The following is a 23,927-nucleotide window of genomic DNA, read 5'->3' as shown; positions in this document are numbered from 1 at the left end:
CTTCTTTCTTTCTAATCTTGGCAAAATTTGTTTTATTTATACAAGAACTTTTCAGTTTAATGTGCTAAAAATGATCCATTTTATATCTTACAATGCTCTCTATCTCTTGTTTACTCATAAATCCATTTCCTATTCATAAATCTGATAGATAATATGTTCCCTGTTCTAATTTGTTTGTGATATCTCCTTTATGTTTGCATTATGGACTGAAAAGGACACACAATATTTCTGCTTTTCTACATTTAACTATGTTTTTGTACCCTAATATATGGCCAATTTTTGTGAAAGTACCACTGAGAAGAAGGCATATTTCTTTCTATTCTCATTCAATTCCCTCCAGATATCTATCATATTTAATTTATCTAAGATTCTATTTATGTTCTCATTTTCTTTATTCTTTATTTTTTTGGTTAAATTTATCTAGTTCTGAGAGGGAAAAATTGAAGTCTCCTACTATTACTATTTTGTTATCTATTTCCATCTGTAACTCTTCTAGCTTTTCCTTTAAAAATTTAGATGCTAATAACTTGGGTTTTTACAGCATTTTGTTTTCAAAAATTTTTGGTGTACTTTTTTTTTTAAACCCTTATCTTCCATCTTGGAGTCAATACTGTGTATTGGCTCCAAGGCAGAAGAGTGGTAAGGGCTAGGCAATGGGGGTTAAGTGACTTGCCCAGGGTCACACAGCTGGGAAGTGTCTGAGGCCAGTGTCTAGTGTCTAGGACCTCCTATCTCTAGGCTTGACTCTCAATCCACTGAGTCACCCAGCTGCCCCTTTGGTGTACTTGTAAAGAACATTGGATTGGGATCTGGGGGGTCTGATTTCTAAGTCTAGTTTTGCCAACAATTTTCTTCATGATTACGGAAATATTTCTTTCAAGGCTCAGCTCTAGTATCTTGAAACCATCTCTGGGTAAAACCTTCCTACCCATGAAAGTAATCTTTCTTTCTTCCAGTTTTCTCCAATTGATTTCTCCTTTACCATCACATCTACCTTGAATTATACTCATTTATGTACATATCAATCTCCCAATTAGATAGTGAGCTCCTGGAAGGCAAAAATCTCACCACTCCTTACCCCATATTTTTGCATTCCTATTATCCAACTCAGTGGTATTCACATGATGTTTTTTTCCTTAATCAAAATAAATGAAAATTCTTTGATTTCTCATTTGATTCTTATAACAACTCATGAAATTAGAAAAAGCAGACATCTTAACTTAATTCACTTCTACAGGGGTGTGTTATTCATTCACCAAGCATTTATTTACTACCTAACCTGTGCTAGTCAAGATGCCAGGATGGCATTATTAAAAAAAAGAAGGAATCCCTGGCCCTCAAGGAGCATTACATTACATTACAAACAACACGATACAAAAAAGTAAACACCAAATATTGAGGATGACATAGAGGAGATATAAGATGACCTCAGCTGCCAGGTGGGGAAGGGGTTTAGGTGAGGTCTCATGCATGAAAAGGTAATAATGAAAGGATATAGATTTAACTACAGGGTTTCTGTCATATTTTCATTTGCTTAATGCAGTATGTATTTCTAATAGTGTTCAAATACTTCACTTTTCTTCCTTCTTAATTTTACTCCTAACCAGCTTCAATTAACTCTTTTTTGTGTGTATATCTTGAAAATATTTTGTATTTTCTTCCAGTTTCATGTAAGAACAATTTTAACATTAAAAAAAATGTGAGTTCTAAATTCTCTCTTTCCCTCTCTTCCCTTCCCTCTTATTGAGAAGGCAAGCAATTTGAAATAGGTTATAGGTGTGCAGTCATGTAAATCATATTTCCATATTAGCTATGTTGTAAAAGAAAATACAGACCAAAAAAACCCAAACCCAAACCCAAGAAAAATAAAGTAAAAAAAAAATTATTCAGTTTAGATTCCACTTAATCCTTTGCCCTCTTGTTTTATCTTCACTCATGACTTGCCAAACTATAACTAGTGAATATCCCAACCATCCATCCCCTCTGCTTTTACATATTGAACAGTGCTGGAGGAGATCATGCAACTTTGCTTACTGGGACCACTATAAATTTATGTTATCTAATCTCAACTGGCATTTCGGTAGTGCAGTGGAAAAAGCACCTGCATAGAGAATCTGGAAGATCTGAGTTCAAATTTGGCCTCAGACACTTACTAGCTGTGTCACCCTGGGTAAGACACTTTGCCTCAGTTCTTCATCTGAAAAATGAGGATACAGTGGAGAAGGAAATGGCTAATCACTATAGTATCTTTGCCAAGAAACTCCAATGGACAGTCATGGGATCATGTAGACAGATAGACTCAACTGGGCTCTTACTGAGAAAAGTTTGTTGATTGCATTCCTTAGAGTTGCTGTGTTCCAAATTTACTTTTTTCTTCTCAAGTCTTTGACATAACCTCTTACCCATTCCTTCCCTGCAGGGAAAGTTATCTCAAATTTCACTGAAACAAGACAGTCCATTCACCCTCAGCTCCTTCTTTTCTTTTCTATAACTTAAGGGCACTCAACATCATTTAGCATTCTCTACTATAGTCTCTGAAGGAAAGGTGGTTCTTCTCTCCAACACCTACCTTTCTATTTCTATATCTGATTTCATTTCATCTTATTTCCTCCCATAGACTTTGCCCCTCCTTCTAATCTCTTCCCTCTAATCTTCAATTATTCCTCATCTACTGGCTCCTCTATTGCATAGAAACATGCTCAGATCTCCTTGTTCTTAGAAAAACTTTCTCCTTACCTTACCATTCCACTCAAACAATTGTCCTGAATCTCTCTTTTCACAAAAGTTCTGGGAGGAAAAAAACTCAGTCTATACTTCCTTTCTTCTCACTTTTCAAGCCTTTGCAATCAGGGGTTCCAACTTCATTACTCAACTGAAACTTCTTTCTCCAAGTTTACCACTGAGTTTTTAAACACCAAATCTGATGTCTCTTTCAAAGTTCTTTGGGACCTCTCTGCAGTATTTGACATTGGACCCTACCCTCTCCTCTTGTATTCTCTGTCCTCTCTGGGTTTTCACGTCATTGTTTTCTCCTGATTTTCCTCTTGTTTGTCTGGTCAATCTATCTCAGTCATTGCTGAACCATCAATTATCTTGTCAACACTCTTAGATTAAATTATTATCCCTGTGCATGACTCCCAGCTTTATATAGCCTCAATCTTTCTCCTGAATTTCAGCCCCACATCACCCCAAATGACTTCTGGACATTTCTAATGGGATGTCCCATAAACATGTCAAGTTCAAACATCCAACGTAGAACTTATTATCCAAACCCACTTCTCTTTCTAACTTTCCTATTTTTGTTAATGACAACACCATATTTCCAGGTTTTTGCAGCTTCACAGTCATCTTTGACTTTCTTCCCTCTCCCTCAACTCTCACATCCCATTAATTGCCATGTCTTGTCAATTCTACCTCCCCAGCATCTCTCACATATGTTTCTTTTCACTTACAAGATTGTCTTTCTACTTCAGAGCCTCATCATCTTTCACCTGGAATATTATGACAACCCCTTAATTGTTTCCCCTGCCTCAGTTTCTCCTCTTCTATGAACTATCTTCCACAAAGCTGCCAGAGTGATTTGCTCTGACCATATCTCTTCCCTATTTAAAAAGTGCTTTGCATTCTGGCTCCAGACTGCCTTTCCTGCTTAATGCGCACATTATTCACCTTCACATATCCTGTGCTCCAGACAACCTGTCCTACTTAATATTTGTTCTACCACCCATCTACTTCTGTACCTTTACACAGGTCTGAAATGAACTTCTCCATTTTTGCTTCTCAGGATTCCTGCCTCTCTGCAAAAAAAATCAGCTGAAGCCAAAGAAGAAACTGTTGGAACCTGATTGCAGATCAAAGCATGCAATCTTTCACTTTATTTCCTTCATGAGTTTTTTATTGAAGGTGTGATATGTGTCTTCTGCCACAGCATGGGGAATATGGAAATAATTATTGCATGAAAGCATTAGTATAACCTATAATGTACCCCCTGGGGTGGTGGTAGAAGAGAGAAAATCTGAATGCAAAATAATTGTAAGCAATTGTTTCTACATATAATTTTTTTCTTTTTTTCTACATAAAATTAAAAAAAAAGATATTGGGGAAAAAAGATCATGAGTTAAAAATATCACCTAAGTACCACTTCTTATGTGTGGCATTTCCAGGTGTTTCCAAGATGCTATTACCTTTCCCTCTTCCTCAAGTTGCTTTGTATTTCTTTTGTATATATTCTGTATTTTCTTATCTGTATTCATGCTATTTCTTTTGTTTTTGTATTCTCAAGGCTAGCACATGGTAGGCACTTAACACATATTTGTTGATTGAAGTGAGTTTTGAAGGCCATTTTATACACACTTTTATATGTATATAATGTCTCCTCCAATAGAAAGTAAGCTACTTAAAGGAAGAGACTGTTTCATTATCATCTCTGGATACCCAATACCCAGGGCTTGACACATAGTAGATTATTATGAGATGTTCTTTGGTAGATGGATGGTTGGATTCTGCATGACCAAGGCATCTAGGGATGAATTCTAACCTGTTGGGGGATGTTCAGAGAATCTGATCAAACCACTGATCCCAGACATTGTAGGAACATGGAGCCCATTCAAGGATTTACCCCGTTACAAAATCCACTTCAATTCAATTCAGCATGCACTTATTAAGTATTGACTATATCCAAAGTAGAGAGGCAGCCTAGTGTTTTGGAGAATTGGCCTTGAGTCAGGAAGACCTAGATTCATGTCTTAACTCTGACACACATTATCTTATTGAACTTGGATAAGTCACTTAATTTCTTGGTGCCCCAGGCAACTTGTTAAGATTGCAATTTTCAGAGAGGTGCTAATCCCTTCAGGTTGAAGTTCTTTGCTGAGAGTTCCCTATAATGATGGAATAAAAGTAATAGCTAATATTTATGTAATTCTTTAAAGTTTACAAAGTGCTTTATCATGATTATCTTATTTGATCCCTACAATAATCCTGTAAGGTAGGTATTATTATTAACCCCATTTTAGAGGTGAAGAAACTGATGCTGAGACAGGTTAAGTTACTTGCCCTAGTGACAGAGACACTGAGCATCTGAGGAAGATTTGAAATAATAAGTTCAGTTGAAAGAAAGGAAGGAAGGAAGAAAGAGAAAGAGAATGAAAGAAAGGAAGAAAGAAAGGAGAAAAGGCATCCAGAACATTTGTTTTTCCAGATAGGTAATATGAGACTCCTCTTATTTGATCCCTACAACAACCTTGCAAGGTAGGTATTATTATTAACTTCATTTTACAGATTAAGTTACTTGCCCTGGTCAAATAGTGAGCATCTGATGCAGGATTTGAAATAATAAGTTCATTTGAAAGAAAGAAAGGAAGGAAGAGAAATAGAAAATGAAAGAAAAAACAAAAAGAATGAAAGGAAGAAAGAAAGGAGAAAAAGCATCCAGAGCATTTGTTTTTTCCATAGGTAATACGAGACTCAGATTATTATCTTATTTGATCCCTACAACAACCCTGCAAGGTAAGCATTATTATTACCTTCATTTTACAGTTGAAGAAACTGATGCTGATACAGGTTAAGTTACCTGCCCTGGTCACATAGATATGAAGCTTCTGAGGCCAGATTTGAAATAATAAAGAAAGAAAAAAGAAAAGAATGAAAGAAAGGAAGAGAAGAAAAAAGGAGAAAAAGCATCCAGAGCATTCGTTTTTTCAGATAGGTAAAGTAAGACTTGGATCTTTAGCTGGTGCCAGAACCCAGGACTTCTGACTTCTAGTCCAGGATTTGCTGTATAGTTCCATGACATCAACATCTCCTTTCCCTGACTTCACTGTTAAAGTGATAAGTGAGGCTGTAGGAAGCAGTTTTGAAGTCCTCAGAAGAAAAATTCTGCATAATTTTAAGCTATTATTATAGTCATACTGCTTGCTATAACTTAGCCCTAACTTTATACACAATAGCTCAAGCAACAGAGTATAAAGTTCATTCATTGTCTCTCTTTTCTTTTCTCTGTGGAAGAGGCAACTTCTAGATGAGGTCATCACCTAAAGCTGCCACACTCATCACTCTTTCTATCAGTGTCTGTCTCAGTGCCAGCAGAATCTTCAAGCTGCCCCCTTCCTCATCCGCCCTCCCCTTGTTCTTTATGAGCAGGGAGCAGACAAGTGATGTTTGTTTGCCCAAGAGTAAAAACATTCTCCAAGAAAGCGAACTAATCTATCTTTCTCAATGAAGGGAGGCATTGTGAACTGTCAGGATGGGGTCTCTCAGGCAGAACTCATAAAACACCCATCAGAAGAGCTAAAAAACACAGTTCTAATACAATGATGTAAAGAATTCTTTCCATTTTGCTTATTATTGGTAGATACCTTTGCATATTCCGTGTCCATCTGATGTTAATTTTGTGGAAGAAATGTTCCTTCTTCCTTGGTGTGATTTTTCACCAGTGGGTATTATTGATCAAAAGCTATAATCCTAAACTTGCATTGTGAAACTGTGTTTAATTAAATTGAGTTTGCTGAAAGTAGACAGTAGTGTTAGCTCCTATTCACACATCTTCAGGTGCTCTTTCCAAGCCTTCAAGACTCTAGGCACTGGTAACTGTAGCAGCTGCCTAGAGAAAAGATATATTCTGTGTTCACCAGCTGCGGATAATTTATGATTGACTCCCTTTACTTTGGTGTTAAAATAACTGAGAAAAAATTATAGTAGAAAATGTTACCTAGAATATTTATTCTATTAGTGTGCCCTATTTAGGGCCATTAATAGAGGAAAAACAGAATGAATAATTATGAGACAGGGATAAAATTTCCCAGAAGGTGTTTACTATCAGGCTTTGGGAATGGTCTATCTTTTTGTATTTTGGGGGGGAGGGGAGGGGCAGAGACAGGAAAGGGGTAGAAAAGAGAAAAACTTTCATTCCTAGAAATTGAAAATGGTTTAGAATTGTTCTAGCCTATAAATTAGAGGGCTAAGACAAAAATGTCCAACTATTGGACTACACAGTTTTAATCCAAGTCCTCAGCTAGCATTCAGGAGGGAAACTTTCCTAAATTAGGGGTAGTGGGAGATTAAAATGTCAAGGATTCTTAACCTGGGGTCTGTGAAACTGTTTTTTTCTAAAAAAATGTTGATAAGGATATTTCAATATAATTGGTTCCCTTTTTAGTTCTATATATTTTATTTTATTTATTTAAAAATAGCACTCTAAAAAAGAATCAGTAGGTTTCACTAAATTGTCAAAGGGGGTTTATGACACAAAAAAGGTCAAAAAGAACCCTTGTGACAGAATGACTAGGGGAGTAGGTATGAGGAAAGGATTAGCAATGGATGTGATTATGGTGGCTTGAGGTTAAACAAGGAGGCTTCCATCTTTGGGACATTCTAAAATCTGCTTTTGACTCCATGACTAAATTTCTTTCTAAAAAAAAATCAGCTGTGGGCTGCTAGGCCCTTGAACAGAAATACTAGGCTCTTTGCTAGGGCTATTTTTTGTATTCTATGGCTTCCACTGATGGGCAGAGCCCAGCATTGACTTTGGCTTCTTGCCAATATCACCCCAAGTAAGATGCCATAAAAACAAAGTCAACTTTTGTCAACTCATCCATTTCCTTTTCTCCTTTCCACTTACATCACAGTATGTATATATTTCAGAAATAAAGGGTCTGTTGGATTCAAAAATAGATTGGCATTTAGCAGCTGGCACCCAGGATGGGAATGGTGAATGCTGGCTTCATGGTTAGGGTACATGGAAGTTTCTATTATAACCCTCACTTTTCAAGTCATAGCAATTCATGCGGAGCAAAAGCAACCAACTCTGACAGTGCTTATATTTATAATTTTCTTGCAAGGTCACATTAAATCATTGGTAGTTCTTAAGGAAAATATCTATTAGTGGGACCCCTTCCAGTCTACTGTGCACCTGTATTTTCTGTCCTGATATTAGGGGGAGCCTGTGCCTCATGTTTTTCATTCAAAGCTATCCCCCTAAATTGGTAGTCTCTGATCATGCAATAATTCCATGCTCATACCTATCTCTGAAGTCTTCATTACAAGTACCATTCCCACTATCTATCTCCAGAAAAAGAACTGATGGAGTCTGAGTGTAGATCAAAGCATACTATTTTTAATTTCATTTTTGCATGTGTTTTTAATATTTGTTTAATATGTTCTTCTGCAGCATGACCGAGGTGGAGATATGTTTTGCATAATAATACAAGTATAACCTAAATCAAGTCGATTGCTGCCTTAGGGAGGAGAGGGAGGTAGAGATTCTGGAACTTAAAATTTTGGCAAATGTTACATTTTATATGTAATTGGGAAAATATTATATTTAAAAATAAATACCATTCTCCTTGGGAAGTGGGGAATAAGTAGGCAGTGTGGTGGTGGTATTTATGTCCCAAATTGAAATTCAAAAGAATTTCACAGAAAGAGAATGTCGACCCTAAAGTTAATTATTCCAACATGCCTTTTCTTTTTGTCCTTTACTTTGTCCCCCATTGCCCTGCTAATGCCTAACCCTGTGCCATCATTATATCTGCCTTCTCTACACTTACTCTCAAGCTGCTGCTATGTCTGATCTCAGAAAAAGTGAAACTGCAGCCTAGAATTTCTGCATTCTAACCTCCACTGGGCCTTTATTATGTGAGGCCACACTCCTATTCATCTCTTACTCTCTCCTACCCTACAAAGAGCTGTAAAGAACCTTTCATTTATAAGAGTTATAATATATAAGAGGTATTAGACTTCGTATCAGAAAGCAGCACCAGAAGCAATGGGAGGAACCCAAAAACCATATTTAGGTCTGGCCTAAGGAAAAATTTCTTAATAATTAGAGTTATCCCAAAGTGAAATGAGCTACCTTGGGAATGAATGGGTTTCCCCTTCACCTGAGGCCTTCAAAGGTCGGGAAACTACTTGTTGAGAACATTGTAGAAGGCATTCATTTTTCAGGTATGGGTGATCCCCTGTGGTCCATTTCATGTCTAAAAAAGAACAATCTGTGAATTCTGAGAACCCCTTTCCTCTAGTTCCTAACAATATTCCCTCGGCAGGTGATTTGGTTTCCCAAAATGACTGAGGCTCCTTCTGATCCCTTCCTCCCTAACCTCAAAGACACTGAAAATTTCCTTCACTCATCTTTTTCCTCCTTCCAGTCTCTTCATGAGGGGCTCTTCACTTGGCTAAGACCACCTCCTCTCCCATTGTGCCCTTCTCTTCATGCTTTACTTTAGTGATACGCAGAATTCTACTAGTCTCTCATGCTGGACATTTTTGTTTAAATTCATTCCATGTATCCAATCCTTTGCTAAATCTTGTTGTTTCTACTTTTGTGCCATCGTTAACACAGGCCCCTTCTCTCCACTCACACAGTCACCACTGTAATATGAGCTCTTGTGGCCAGTCGGCTGGACTATTGCAATAGCCTTTTAACTGATCTCCCAGCCTCAAGTTTATCCCTGCTCCAATACATCCTTCCTCCATTCAGCTGCCAAAGTTTCTTTTTCTTTTTTTTTAAACCCTTATCTTCCATCTTGTAATCAATACTGTGTATTGGCTAGGCAATGGGGGTTAAGTGACTTGCCTAGGGTCACCAAGCTAGAAAGTGCCTAAGGCCAGAAGTGAACCCAGGACCTCCTTCTCTGGACCTGGCTCTCAATGCAATGAACCACTTAGTTTCCTCATCCCACTTATTTTTCTAAAGCTTTTATCTGACAGTGCCCCCTGTTCTAATGGCTCCCTATTGCCTCCAGGATCAAATAGAAACCCCTCTGACACTGAAAGCTTTTCTTTTCTTTTCTTTCTTTTTTGAAAAACCTTTACTTTCCATCTTGGAGTCAATACTGTGTATTGGCTCCAAGACAGAAGAGTGGTAAGGGCTAGGCAATGGGGGTCAAGTGATTTGCCCAGGGTCACACAGCTGGGAAGTGTCTGAGGTCATATTTGAACCCAGGACTTCCCATCTCTAGGACTGACTCTCAATCCACCCAGCTGCCCCCCTGAAAGCTTTTCTTAACCAGGCTCTTTTCTGCCTATCCAGTCTTTTTTCACTTTATCTCCCCTCTACACATTCTGTGATCTAGCAAAAATGGCCTGCTTGCTATTTCTTACTTATATTATATGTCTCTCCTTTTGCATTGGCTGTCCGCTGGGGTGTGCTGGGAAATGTTTAACAATGCTATTTACAAAAGCATAACACATATTTGAGTTTAAACTACATTATTAATATTTTTCTCTATCACTTTCTTAAGTCAAACTTTCTTGCAGTCAACAAATGGTCAAGTCTCGATTTGTAGCATCTGCTTATTTCTAAGATATAAATGCTCACATTGAAAGTTTAACAGCTGACTCCTGCTAGCTAGCATGAGCTGCCTCCAGTATCCCCCGTATCCCCCTATGTATGGAATATTTTGCTTCCCTAACTCTGTTTCATAGTTTCTCTCTTCTCCTTCAAGGTTCAGCTCGAATTCCACCTTCTACAGGAAGTCTGCCACTGGTCCCTGCAGTTGCTAATGGCTCCCCCTCTTTCAGATTGCTTTCCATTCTTCTTACACTTTATTTCCTACCACATGCTCTTCAATCCAGTGATGCTGATCTCTAGGCTATTCTTTGAATAAGACACTTTATCTCTCAGCTCCAGGCACTTTCTCTGGCTGACCTCCATGTCTGGAATTCTCTCCTTCCTTAGCTCTGCCTACTGACTTCCCTTGTTTCCTTTAAGTCTCAATCAAAATTCCACCTTTTACTGGAAAATTCCCCAACACTTTTTAATTTCAGTGCCTTTTTTTTTAAATTAATGCTTTCCTATTTATCTTGGATATGCCTTACTTTCTGTAATATGCCTTTTTTTGCATGTTGTATCCCCCATTAGATTACGAGCTCCTTAAGGACAGAAGTTAGTTCAGGCATAGGTTGGACTAGATGACCCCTGTGGTCCATTTCACATCTAAAAATAAAGAATCTGTGAATTCTGAGAACCTCTTTCCTCTAGTTCTAGTTTGTGTTTCCAGTACTTAGCATATAGTGTTTTAAAAAATACTTGTTGATCAATCACCCAGCTCCTCTTGGATCTAGTTCATTGATGGATCATTTGTGTTCACTGATGGATCATTCGTGTGCTTGTGCTCTGTCTCTGTCTCTGTCTCTGTCTCTGTCTCTGTCTCTGTCTCTCTCTCTTTCTCTCTCTCTTCAGTTTCTCCCCTGAAGTTTTTTTCATCTTCTTCACCTATAAATATATTGAGTTTCTTTCTACTATAGCACCTTCTTCCTGACCTTGCTATCCTTAAAATTTTTTTTATAATTTAGAATATTTCCATGGTTACATGATTCATAATCTTCCCACCATTCTCTCCCCATGCCCAGAGCTGAGAAGCAATTTCATTGGGTTATACATATGTCATTGTTCAAAACCCATATCCATGTTATTCATATTCGCAGTAGAGTGATCCTTTAACATCAAAACCCTAATCATATCCCCATCGAACCAATTGATTGATCATGTTTTTCTTCTGTGTTTCTACTCCCACAGTTCTTTCTCTGGATGTGGACAGAGTTCTTCCTCATAAGTCCCTAGATTGTCCTGGATCATTGCATTGCTGCTAGTAGAGAAGTCCATTATGCTAGATTGTGCCATAATATATCCGTCTCTGTGTACAATGTTCTCCTAGTTCTGCTCCTTTTGCTATGCATCAGTTCCTGGAGGTTGTTCCAGTTCACATGGAATTCCTCCAGTTCATTATTCCTTTGAGTACAATAATAGTCCATCACCATCATATACTACAATTCGTTCAGCCATTCCCCAATCGATGGACACCTCCTTATTTTCCAAATTTTTGACATCACAAAGAGCATGGCTATAAATATTTTTATAAATGTATTTTTCCTTATTATCTCTTTAGGGTACAAACCCAGCAGTGGTATGGTTGGGTCAAAGGATAGGCATTGTTTTAAAGCCCTTTGCACATAGTTCCAAATTGCCCTCCAGAATGGTTGGATTAATTCACAACTCCACCAGCAGTGTATTAGTGACCTTGCTATTCTTGCTAGCCTGTTCTTTGTCTTTCCTTTTCTTTACAGATTGAGTTCTATAAAGAGTAAATTATACTCTCTGCAATCATTCCCTCACCATTTACTCATTCCCAATACCTAGCAATCTGGCTTCCATTTTTAACCTGTCTACTATAACTATTTTCTTCTGTCCTCTCAGCTACCAAATAAAATGTTTTTTTTTCCTCAGTATTCATCTGCTTTACTATTCTAGTAGCCACATTGTTGACCTACCACCATTCTCATTCTTTTTGATGGCCAACTCTCTTGACTTATAATATTGCTCTTCTTTTTTCTGCTCTATCAGCCTAATCACTCTTTTTTGTACTTCTTCACTACTTTTAAACAAAAGGTCATTTATAAAGAAGGGAAGTCTAAAATACTCAATGTTAGCATTTTATGGAATCTAAAGGTTTCAACAATATTTATCATAGGATTATAGATTTTAAAACAGGGTTAGAACTTAATCTGGTTTAGTTCAAATTCATCATTTTACAAATAAGAAACTGACATCCAGAGAAGTTAAGTGATTTGTTCAAGGTAGTAATTAGAGGAGCTAGGATTTGAATCAGATCCTCTGACTTCTAAGACTATGTCCTTGACACCTGTTCAATAAAGTAATTAGCTAACCTTGGACAGTATCAGGAAGGTATCATAGACTGAATTACAGATGAGAATCCAAGAGGCCAGAAGAATAAAGAAGTATAACTTGGGTTATGCCGTTGGACAATGAAAAAAGAGGAGATCAAACTAAAAAGTTGTAGACATGAATCAAGAGACTGGATTAAACAGGGTGATCACACAAGTTAGCTGAATGGGATGACTCATAAGAAATTTAACAATTTTTTTTTATATTTGTTTAGTATTTTTCAGTTACAAAGCACTAGCACCCATTAAACACTTATGTACATATAAATATACAAAATAAGCACATCTAAAATACATATAAATATATGTGTTAATTATATATAAATATATGTGTGAATTACATATGTATATATATCATATGTATATATACATGCATATAACTACATAAATCCTTAAAATAGCACTTTAAGAGAGGTAGAGATAATTTTTTCCATTAAAAAATATAAATCTCCTCTGAAGCACTGTTAGTATTGAGGCTTCTATATAGCATGGTATTCTGAACTTCCATTAACCGAGCTTATCTTCTCTATTATTTCTCTTTCATATCCTCTAATTACATTCTTTCTTTCCCTTCTAGCATTTCCCTTCCCTCAAAGTTCTGGTGTCTTTTTACTCACGAGATGAGGCCAGACCCCAAGAACAACTGTGTTATTCAATAGCTCTCTGTCTCTCTTTTCCCAGAAACATCTTATTGCAAACATCTCACTTTATATAAACATAGAAAGCATTAAGTGAGTGTCTACTGTGTGCTTCGTCTAGGTATTTTCAGGCTAGAAGAGAAGGATGCATAGCAATCCCTTATAAACAACATGACTGACAAAGGTAAGTGATGAAAAATATACAAAACTATTACAAATAAAAGTGTCATGATGGAGTTACTCCACTGTCAAGAATTCAGAACAGAGTGGGAATTGAAGCTTGGGATAATTAAAAAGGCCTCAGCAGTCAGGAGAACAACTAGAACTAGACAGTTTCTCTGATCTTTATAACCTCTCAAGCTTCTGCAAAATAGGAATTAAGCACAAGTGATATGCAATTTCAGCCATTTCCATACTCTGACAATGTAATAAAACTTAAAGAGAAATGGAGCCATTAAACCATACATAAGGACTCCTTTGGGTCACATATCAACTTGGAAAATTACATATGAACATTATATGTGTTTTTTTGATTTTTATTTATTTTGCTAAATTTTTCTCATTCCCATTTTAAGTTCACTTGAGTTGTACTCAGGAGGCTTGCAGACAGCAATACTCCTGCTCTAAAAAACCAAGAACCTTAATGAAGTAAAAAAAAAACAATCCCTGAACTAACAGCAGAAAAGCCTAATTCCTAATCCCAAATATATGCACTCAGCACTCTCTCCTCTGCTGGCTCACACCCTTTGGCAGAATTGCACAAGCCAACCCATGGGCTTGCAACAGACCTCATAGTATTCCCTTTCTCTCAGTGCTACAGAAAATCAAAAGGCAGAGGGTTCTGCTCTGGCTGGGACTTCAGTGTGGATTGGATCTGAATCATAATGGTACTTAGCTAGAGAACTGAGAAATAGAGGGGACTGGTATAGGCTGCCCAGTGTGTTTGATACTTCCTAGGTAAACCTAAGGAAAAGGGATTGGTATCCAACTGGAGCCAGTTCTGTCCCCTTAAAGGCATTTGGCATAGAGGCCAAAGCCAGTAAAATATGAATTGCTTTGTGTGGGAAGAGGCTTACAGTTTTGAGGTTCAGTCTCCAGGGAAATAGCAATTGAATGGGAAGGAGTCAGAAAATGAGCAATAATGGAAAAAAATGGAAAATTACTGAAGATCTTGGGTAAAAAAATACTCAGTTTAAGACTTTGAGCATATGTAGACAAAACAGTAGGGAAGACATTAATAATAGAAGGGGAAATGGCTTCCAGATTAGTTAAGCAAGATAGACGTTTATGAATAAATATAGAAAGATAAAGGAAAATGAATCAATACCTCATAAGGCAGAGAACACTGTGAATTCCCAAGAGAGCATGGAACCACAGCAGGATGTTCCTGAATGGTTAAAAAGAGAAATAAGAGTTATGAAAGCAGAATATGTAGCCTGTACAGCAAACATTATCTGTAGAATAGAAAACTTAAAACTAGTACTAAGCCTAGCAAAAGAAGCAAAAGAAAGAATAGGGAAGGACAACTGTAATAACTGAATAAAAAAGCAATAACATTAAAAGAATATGTGATTCCCATATAAGAAAAGATGTTGATCTCAAAGACAGGATACACAGAGATAATTTAAGGATTATAGGTCTCCCAAAAGAATAAAAAAGGCTTCAGAAAAGTCTCTCAAAATCCATTCTCTGATTCTTTTTAAAAGATTTCTCTTTTCCACCAAGCCAAGGATAGAAAGGTTTCACCCACTCCTAGTAATCTGTCAACAACTGTCCCAAAGATTTCATAATTCTAGATCTATAGATAATTTTATGATGAAGTCTTGTTGAATTCATTAACATGGGACATGGGGTAGGGTGCTGAGTTTGGTTTTGGCTCTGTGAAATTCAGACTTGGCAAGAGTTTAAGGAAGAGAGGCAGGGAGGGAAAGGAGGGAATGATTTCAAATGATGAATAAATCTAGATGTCACCACACCCACTGTCATTCCTTTGTATTCCATGCCCTCCCCTCCCCCCAACTTTTCTATGACCTTGTTTGGTTTACTAGCTAAAATGGTTATTCACCTAGTATCTCTTTGCTTATCTGTTTCTAAAGAGTTGCATATCAGGCTTTATTTTGTTCATTAATAAAAACTGAGTTCAAGGTTCTGATCTTTAGCATAATCTCTCCCAGTTTCACCATGGTTGGAAAAGAATCAATAAAAATAACTTAAAGTCAGATGTACAACTGAATTTTAAGAAGGTCCATGAAGGTTTTCTCTTCAATTCTTTTTTATAGGTCTTCCTTTTATTCTCATCTTACTCATCTTTCAATGTTAGGACCTTGACTACAAGCTTTTCTTCTACTGCCTCTTTCTCCCTCCTTAGGTGGGTCACTCTACATGCTGCAGCCTTTGCTATGACTGACACCTTGCTGCTTGTCACTTATCTTCAATCAACCCTTTCTCTGACAGCCCTGAGGGTAGGCTGGTCACTTGTCATCTGTTGGTACTGGGCTTGCAGATATAGCTCTGACAGGTACATATTTCTTCCATATATGGATGAGATTTCACTATGCAGGAGTGGCCCTTCCTTGGGCTGAAGCCGTGGTCTGGGTGGAGGTATTTCTTTCTAAGGGAGGCCTCGGATCATTAAGCAGATGGGAGGTATTGAGTCTAAAATTCCTAAAGCTACCAAGGTTAGTCTTTCAGAAAATTGGAAATATATTGGTTGGGGATTTATCTTGGGTATCCCCATCTCTTCTTTTGAAACCCCATTCTTATATAAACATGTTATTTAGAGTTATGAAAAACCTGAGAAATCAACTAAGACATGAAGTTACTTGACTCATCTAGGGATATAAAGAACATATTCCTAAGAACTAAGTGACTTGCTCAAGGTCACATTGTTAAATCTTAGGCAATTAAAACTTTCAAAGAACCACAGAAAGTGTTGATGAATGTATATATGCCAGTGTGTGTGTGTGTAAAGGGCATGTACAAAGAGGATTAAAGAATTTGAGCAGTTACAAGATCTGCAAAGCCCTTTGGCATTTCCTCTGTATAGAATGAAAGAAAATGTTAGGGCACAGGTGAATAAAAAGCCATGAACAGGGGCTACTAGCAGAAAGAGCCTCATGGAAGATAAATGGGCCCTCCAGGATTATGGTGGGGAAGAAGAATTCGAGTTGGCAACAGCCAATGGAAGCAGCAAAGCTGGACAAATGTGAAGGTTCCCTGAGTTCCTGGTAGTTATAGGACCCTGCTGAAAGATAGTGGTGGTGGTGGTGGTAGCCTAGATCTGGGATAAGGTCATTGATGTTAGAGCAAGGGAAAAACAGATCCTACAGAGAAGAGAGAGGGCAGCTGTGACTAGACTGGCCCTAGGACAAGTATATGAGGTGGGGAGCTGAGTAGTTAGTTGAATTTTTCTAGTATTTCTAGTATTATATGATACAATTCTAGGATGGAGGTTTGGGGAGGAACAGCACATACTATAAAGAGAACTATTATGATTTCCTTGCTAACCAGACTAGGACAGTGGTCCCTTCTCTGTTGCTTAGACAAATTTTAATATACATATACCTAGTTAATTCCTTGGGGCCCCCAGTAGCTCATCGGGTGCTGGATTTTTGAGAAACACAAGATTCTGATGTTCCTTCCCATGGAGACTTCTGGGTGGGAGAAAAATGAGCCATGTTGTAATGATTATTGCAGTCTTTATGACTGAACTTGGACCATATGAAACTAGAGCTTATGCAGTTAGATGTATATTTATGCATGTACACATCTGTATTCCTGTACACCAAGGTCTAAATTTCCTTTCTCATTTTACTTGTTTCCCTACCCTACTGAATATCTGCTCAGACAACTATGAGTCCTCTAAAACTGAGGGTCATTCCACTGAAACTATTCTTTCCAAAGTTACTGGTGATCTCTTGTTAAATTTTATGGGTTTTTCTGTCTTCATCCTTTTTCATTTGCTACTGTTGTCTATATCTTTCTCCTGAATATTCTTTCCTACTTGGATTTTATGATACTTCTCTTTCCTAGTTCTCTTTTAACCCATACGATTGATCTTTCTCAATCGTTTATGTTCTCCTAACTGAGCATCCCCTAAGGCTGTGTCTTGTGCCCTCTTCTATCGTCTTTCTCATATATTATCTCCCCTGATTTGAGTTATCATCTCTATGCAAATGACTCCATATTTCACATATTTCCAACTCTAAGAAGTCTTCATCTTTCTCAGGAACTCTAGGCTCCATTTGGATTCCCACTGGTATCTCAAACTCATTATGCCCCCAAATGGAACTCATCTGTCTCCCTAAATCCACTTATTCTCCTAAATTCACTCATTCTGTCAAGGGAAACATTGTTATTTCAATCACTCTGGTTTACAAGTTTGGAATCTTCCTCAATTCCTCATTCTTCCTATTCAATCAGTTTCCAAGTCTTATTGATTTGAACCCCAAAACATCTTATTCAAACTCACACCCTTTTCTTTTCTCATTCAGGCCTTTATCACTTCTCCCTAATACTATTGCTGTAGCCTTCCTGACTCTAGGTCCAACAGCTGTATCCACTGGACCACTGGCTGTCTCTAAAAACTAAAACAAAAGTCTGATCATATCATTTCCCATGTAAGAAGCTTCAGTGGTTTCCTGTTGTCTATAGGATAAAATACAAATCCTCCTGGCATCTTAAGTTCTTTTAAATGTTTTCATTCTCTCTTGCCAGGTTATATTATTTCCCTTCATATGCTCTATTTTTCAAAACTTACCTATTCATTGTACCCCATATATAAAAGTAGGAAGAAAAGGAAGAAAGAAAGGAAGCATTTATTAAGCAAATATTATGTGGAAAGAACTATGCTAAACACTGAAGATACAGATAGAAAGGTAAGACTGTCCCCACTTACTAGGAGCTCACGATATATTGGTGAAGACAATGATAGAAGAAAAAGCGATCTGTAACATTCTACTTCTTGCTTCCATGCCTTCATTGAAGTTGTCTCCAAAGTTTGAAATACTCTCTTTCCTAACTTTCACCTCTCAACTGTCTAGGTCTCTTTCAAGGGTCAGCTCCAGTGTTACCTTCTAGTCTTTTCCTTCCTAGATCACTTCCATTCATACTCTCTTTTTTTCTAGGACCCTTTTCCTGAGGGTAACTCATTCCTTGCCAGCACCAGTGCTGGGTACTCCTCTCATTTTTCTGTGTTTGTCCAGGAGGGAAAGTTGGCATATTACTTCTTCCTCACTGTCACTTCTAACAATGCAGGTATGTGGTACAATGCTGGACCTCAAGTTGGGAAATTCAGCTTCAGACACATATGTTCTAGTTATGTGACAACAGGCAAGTGTTTTGGTCTCTGCCACAGTTTCTTCATCTGAAAAATGAGAATACTAATAGCATCTTCCTCTCAGGATTGGTTTGAGAATAAAATGAGATAATTATAAACTGTTTTTGCAAACCGTAATGCACTATATTGTTGTTGTTCTAAATCTTCCTGCCACCATTCTTCAAGAACCTACTCTCCTTTGAAGGACATTTTATTTATCTTTATGAACCTGTCCAAGTCCTTGCTACTGTTATCTACTGACCTCCACGTTCCTCTCCTTTTCATATTTGAGGGTTTCAATATTCCTAAAATCTTTTATTGACAATCATACTTTGAACAGCATTTGCTCTAAACTTCCTCCACCACTCAAATTCTAAATGTCACCCTTCACCTTTTCTCTTTTCCCTGACCCCTAGTAAATAACCTTGCCTTCTATTTTACTGAGAAAATTGAGGCCATCCATCATGAACTCCTTCATCTCCCTCACTTCACACCTCAAAACCTTTTTATATCTTCACCTTTCCTCCCTTCCCTTGCTTTAGTCTCAGAAGATGAGGTGGTCCTTCTCTTTGACAAGATCAATCCCTCCACTTCTGCCCCTGATCCCATTCTTTACTGCCTCCTTTGGTAGCTGGCCTCATTAATCATTCCTGACTGCTCCTATCTTTCCTTTCTATTTCCATCTTTTTTTCCAACAACTGTAACCATCATAAGGTCTCTCCTCTCCTAAAGGATACTTCCTTTGACCATGCCATTCACTGATATCTAATTTTCTTTTCAAACTATGAGGAAGAATGGCCTACATGTACTTACTATTTTCTATTTTCTAATTACCTTTTCATTTCTCAACCCCCCTGCAACTTGGTTTTTCACTTCACATCTTTACTGAAATTACTTTTTCAATGGCTGCCAATTACTAATTGATAAATCCAGTGTTTTACTCCTCATCCTTTGACTTTTCTGTGACTTGGACATAACTGATTAATTCCTGTTTCCTGGATAATTTCCATTGCTTTCTTTTGCTCTTCTGAGGGTCCTTCTTTGGGTCAATCATTCATCTTGGGAAAAGATCTGGGCTTGCATCAAAGAAACTGGAGTCAAAGTCCACCTCTGGCCTTAAGTATGCCACCACCTTCTGGAACCTCAGTAAGAGGACAGGGTTGAACTAGATGACCTCTCCCTCCCAGCTCTAGATCTATAATCAACGAATATTTATCTATCACCTAAGCTTGAGTATTTTCCCTGAGCATCTCCCATGAATGTCCAAAGCTCTTTTCTCTGAAGAGTGGGTGGAGAAGTCAATGGAGTATGGGATTTGTAGCCTGTAAGAACTGTTTGAATTTTACCTCAGGCACTTATTAGCTTTATGATTCTCTTTTGTAAAATGTGGGGTACTGGGAAATTAGAGATAACTTCTAAGCTTCCTTCAAACTCTAAATCTATGATCCTATGACCTTGCTCTCTTTGTGATCTTGCCTTGTTTTTGGCCCACCACATCACTCTCTAGCCATCTCCATGCCTTGTTTCCTACTTCCCAGCCTCCATCTCTGATTTGATCTTGGGTCATAATATCCTATTAGAGTTGTCAGTATTTGGTCGGTAGACTTCTGAGAGTCTCCAACTTTTAGGCAATCTATAATGTCAAAACTAAATTATTTTTATAACAATACTAAGATATTATTTACCTATTAAAAAATCTTCCCTCTCTCAACTACATACCCATGTGAGGTTGTATTTTCTTTATATATTTAAACAAAAACAGTATATCAAAAAAGATTGAAAGCAGAGGCCTTATATGAGAATTGAGAATTCTATTAAAGCAATTATTAAAGATTTATGGAAAAACATATAAAACAATGCAACCCTTTTCCCCAGTTTTGGAGAATATAGCTATTTTAATAAAAATATTTATGTTAATATGTGATGGATTTATTATTTTAAGTAAATTAATAAGTAATATCTTTTAATTTCTAATATAGTAAAAAAATTAACCCCTTCTGTTCCAGTATCAATTCTTTTTTTAACTTAGTCTTCTAATTTACTTTTTTTTAATTTGAAAAATTTTATTTAATTAACTGATTTAGAATGTTTTTCCATGGTTCTATGAATCATGCTCTTTCTCTCCCCTCCTCTCATCCCTCTCTTATAGCCAATGAGCAATTCCACTGGGTTTTACATGTGTCATTGATCAAGACTTATTTACATATTATTAATATTTGCACTAGAGTTCTAGTGTCAATCCTAAGGTAGAAGAGGACAAGGGTGGGCAACTGGGGTCACAAAGCTAGGAAGGATTTGAGGACAAGATTTGAATCCAGGTCCTCCTAATTCTAGGCCTGGCATTTTTTCCCCTGTGCCCTAGCTGTGCCCCCTATACATACTTTTAATGCAAATTGTTTTTCTTGCTTTCTCGATGGGTGCAGAAGGGGATTGTAGGAGGGAGAGAATACGGACTTGAAAATTCAATACAACTGAATTAAAAAATAAAGGAAAAGGGAATCACATTTCTAAAGCCCAGAAGAGACTGAAGTTTTGAATACTTAATGATGGGGGGGGGGTCTTTCAAATCTTTATTTGGTGCAAAAAAAAAAGAGACAAAAGAGATAGATCAGGTTGTGTTTTGTGGAGAACAGGATGGTGATATTAGATCCCGGAGAGAGGCAGAACTCAACTCCATTTTTGCCTGTTTTCTCTTTCAAGGAGAATGATCAGGAAGTAGAGAATGAAAATGGTTACAGGTAATTGTAAAGAGGGTTCTTTAGTTGCCTCCAATGAATTCAATTCACCATACCTGGACAGTAAACCACATTTCAGGGCACAGAAAGAACTAGTAGATATGATTGCTGAGCTCTTATTTTTGAAAAATAGTGGAAAATGGGAGAGGTGCCATTTGGCTGGCGATGAACAAAAGCCTCCATTTCCAGGAGAAAGAGGGCAGATCCTTGAAACTACCGTCTGGTAAGCTTGACTTTGATTCCTGGTCATTCTGCCTATGTAGCTTCCATAAAACAGTGGTTTATGAGCACTTAAAAAGGGAAGCAGGGATTGCTTCAAGAGAGCATGTGTTCATAAAGAGCAAGTCGTACCAGCCTGCTCTAATTTCCTCTTGTGACAGGCTTACGACACTAGTCAATCAGGGGAATGCCGCAGACATGGGAACACCTCGCATTCAGCTTTGCACCTTTCCAAAATGCCTCTTCTACATCAGACCCCCCCTCCCCCCCTGTAATCAGAGGCAAGAATGGAGGGAAACTACGAGGAGACATAGTTCAGCTTGACAGAAGGAAAACTTTCCTAGCGTTTCAGGCTTAGTGGATTCCATCTCCCTGGAGCGCTTCAGACAGAATTAGGTGAGCCCTCCTCCGGGGACGGACAACGCAAAGGGGACTCTTAAGAAGGTCTAGCATTTATATGAGTCTTTAAGGTTTGGCAAAACATTTTACAGGCATTACATCATCTGATCCTGACAACAACCCTGGGAGGCAGGTGCTCTTATTGGCATCCCCGTTTTATAGATGTGGAAACTGAGGCTGAGAGAGGTTAAGTGACTGGAAGAGGACCAGGGATGGCCCATGGTGACGTCTTATCTTGCTGGGGAATTGCTGGAGCTACGCAGTCTGTAAGTGTCCTGAGTGAGATGGGAAGTTACTAGGTCCGGCATAAGTAACAGGAGCATCATCAGTTATCAACTCTCTCAGTAAGGAAACTCTGGGAGGCATTTTGGAACAGAAAGAATACCATGTTTTCTAATCAATGTTTGTAGGTGCTACCATCAGGCCTAAAGGCATAGGAAAGGAAGAAGGGAAAAAAATGTGATAGTCCTTTCTGTGAATTTGATCTGAGAACAATCCATTGGGGAAGTCCTAGCACAGCTATGACTTTCTCATACCCCCCAGAAGTAGAAAAAAAAATCAGGAAATACATTTTAGAGATGTTATTTTTCACATGAAAATAGTGTATTATTATGTATTTGGTTGTGAACTTTTCCATTGAAGTTGAATAATTTGGAGGTGAGGAAGGGGGGAAATAAATAGCATATCTTATCTATTTCATAAATGTAAAATTAAAGGAACATCTTTTCCTTCTTTCCTTTAAACCCTTACCTTCTATCTTAGAATTAGAATCAATACTGTGTATTGGTTCCAAGGCAGAAGAGCGGTAAGGGCTAGGCAATGAGGGTCAAGTGACTTGTCCAGGGTCATACAGCTGGGAAGTATTTGAGGCCAGATTAGAACCCAGGACCTGCTGTCTCTAGGCCTGGCTCTCAATCCTCTGAGCCACCCAGCTGCCCCTTTTCCTTTATTTTTAAATTCGATCTCTTGGGGGTCTGCTCCTTTTGAAGATCTTTGTTTTATGGGAGAAAATTCATGCACAGTCTAAATCTTATGAAGCAATAATGAAGGGTTTTGATGACATCCCATTTTTCTTAGCAGCAGCTTGCTCAAGAGGGGTGCTGCTTTTAGGATTGCCATAGTAACCCACCCAACCTCAATACCTGATCTTTTCTTATGCTAAAAAGGACAGTTACAACATCAAAGCCTGCTTGCTAAATAAAATCAGATTCACTCTCAGCCCTACCCTAACTCCATAGCAATCTGAACATAAGGTTATAGAAACTGAGTTTCTCCAAGTTTTCAGTGACCTGAGAGATCATTTAGTCTAAACTCTCAAAAGAGGAGTGTTGGTTCAAATCTGGCCTGAGACACTTCCTAGCTGTGTGACCCTAGACAAGTCACTTAACCCCCCATTGCCCAGCCCTTATCGCTCTTCTACCTTGGGACCAATATACAGTATTGCTTCTAAGATGGAAGGTAAGAGTTTAAATAAAAGTAGAGGTGTTTATCTTTTTCTGTGTGTCATGGTCTCCTTTGGGGTCTGGTGAAGCCCACAGACCCCTTTTCAGAATGATATTTTTAAATAATTGAAGGAATTATCAATTTCAGTTAGAGGCTAGTGAAAATAAAGTTTTATTTTCCCCTCCAAGTTCACAGACCACCCGAAATCTATTCACAGATTTATTTGTGGAACTCAGGTTAAGAACTCCTACTTTAATGCAGGTCTCTTGGATAGATGACCATTCCCTCTGCTTGAACAGGTGATATTATACCTAGAATGCTGGATTTGGAGTCTAGAAAAGGTCAGTTTGAATCCTGTCCTTATCTGTTGTGACCCTAAGAAAGTTACTGGACTTATCTCAAGTTTCAGTTTCCTTATCTGTAAAATGGAACAACAACAGTACCTTGCTTAAAGGATTATGGGGATCAAATGAGAAAATACATGTAAAGTAC

General features: G+C 37.9%; 1 protein-coding gene across 2 annotated transcripts in view; it reads right to left on the bottom strand.

Moving 5' to 3' along the window:
• Positions 1–23,927, bottom strand: part of SH3RF2 (SH3 domain containing ring finger 2) — a 180,249-nt gene that overhangs the window by 47,962 nt on the left and 108,360 nt on the right. Inside the window, exon 6 of one of the 2 annotated variants that reach the window (XM_007473828.2) lies at positions 14,650–14,709. The exons of the other annotated variant lie outside the window; for it this stretch is intronic. Within the exon in view, the coding sequence (XP_007473890.1) occupies positions 14,650–14,709 (60 nt within the window). The remainder of the gene's footprint in view (positions 1–14,649; positions 14,710–23,927) is intronic. 2 annotated transcript variants of the gene reach the window in all.

This window comes from Monodelphis domestica, chromosome 1 (genome assembly GCF_027887165.1).
Source record: "Monodelphis domestica isolate mMonDom1 chromosome 1, mMonDom1.pri, whole genome shotgun sequence".
NCBI lineage: Eukaryota > Metazoa > Chordata > Mammalia > Didelphimorphia > Didelphidae > Monodelphis > Monodelphis domestica.
The sequence above is the reverse complement of the archived record's forward strand: the minus strand, read 5'-3'. Positions and strand labels throughout refer to the sequence as shown.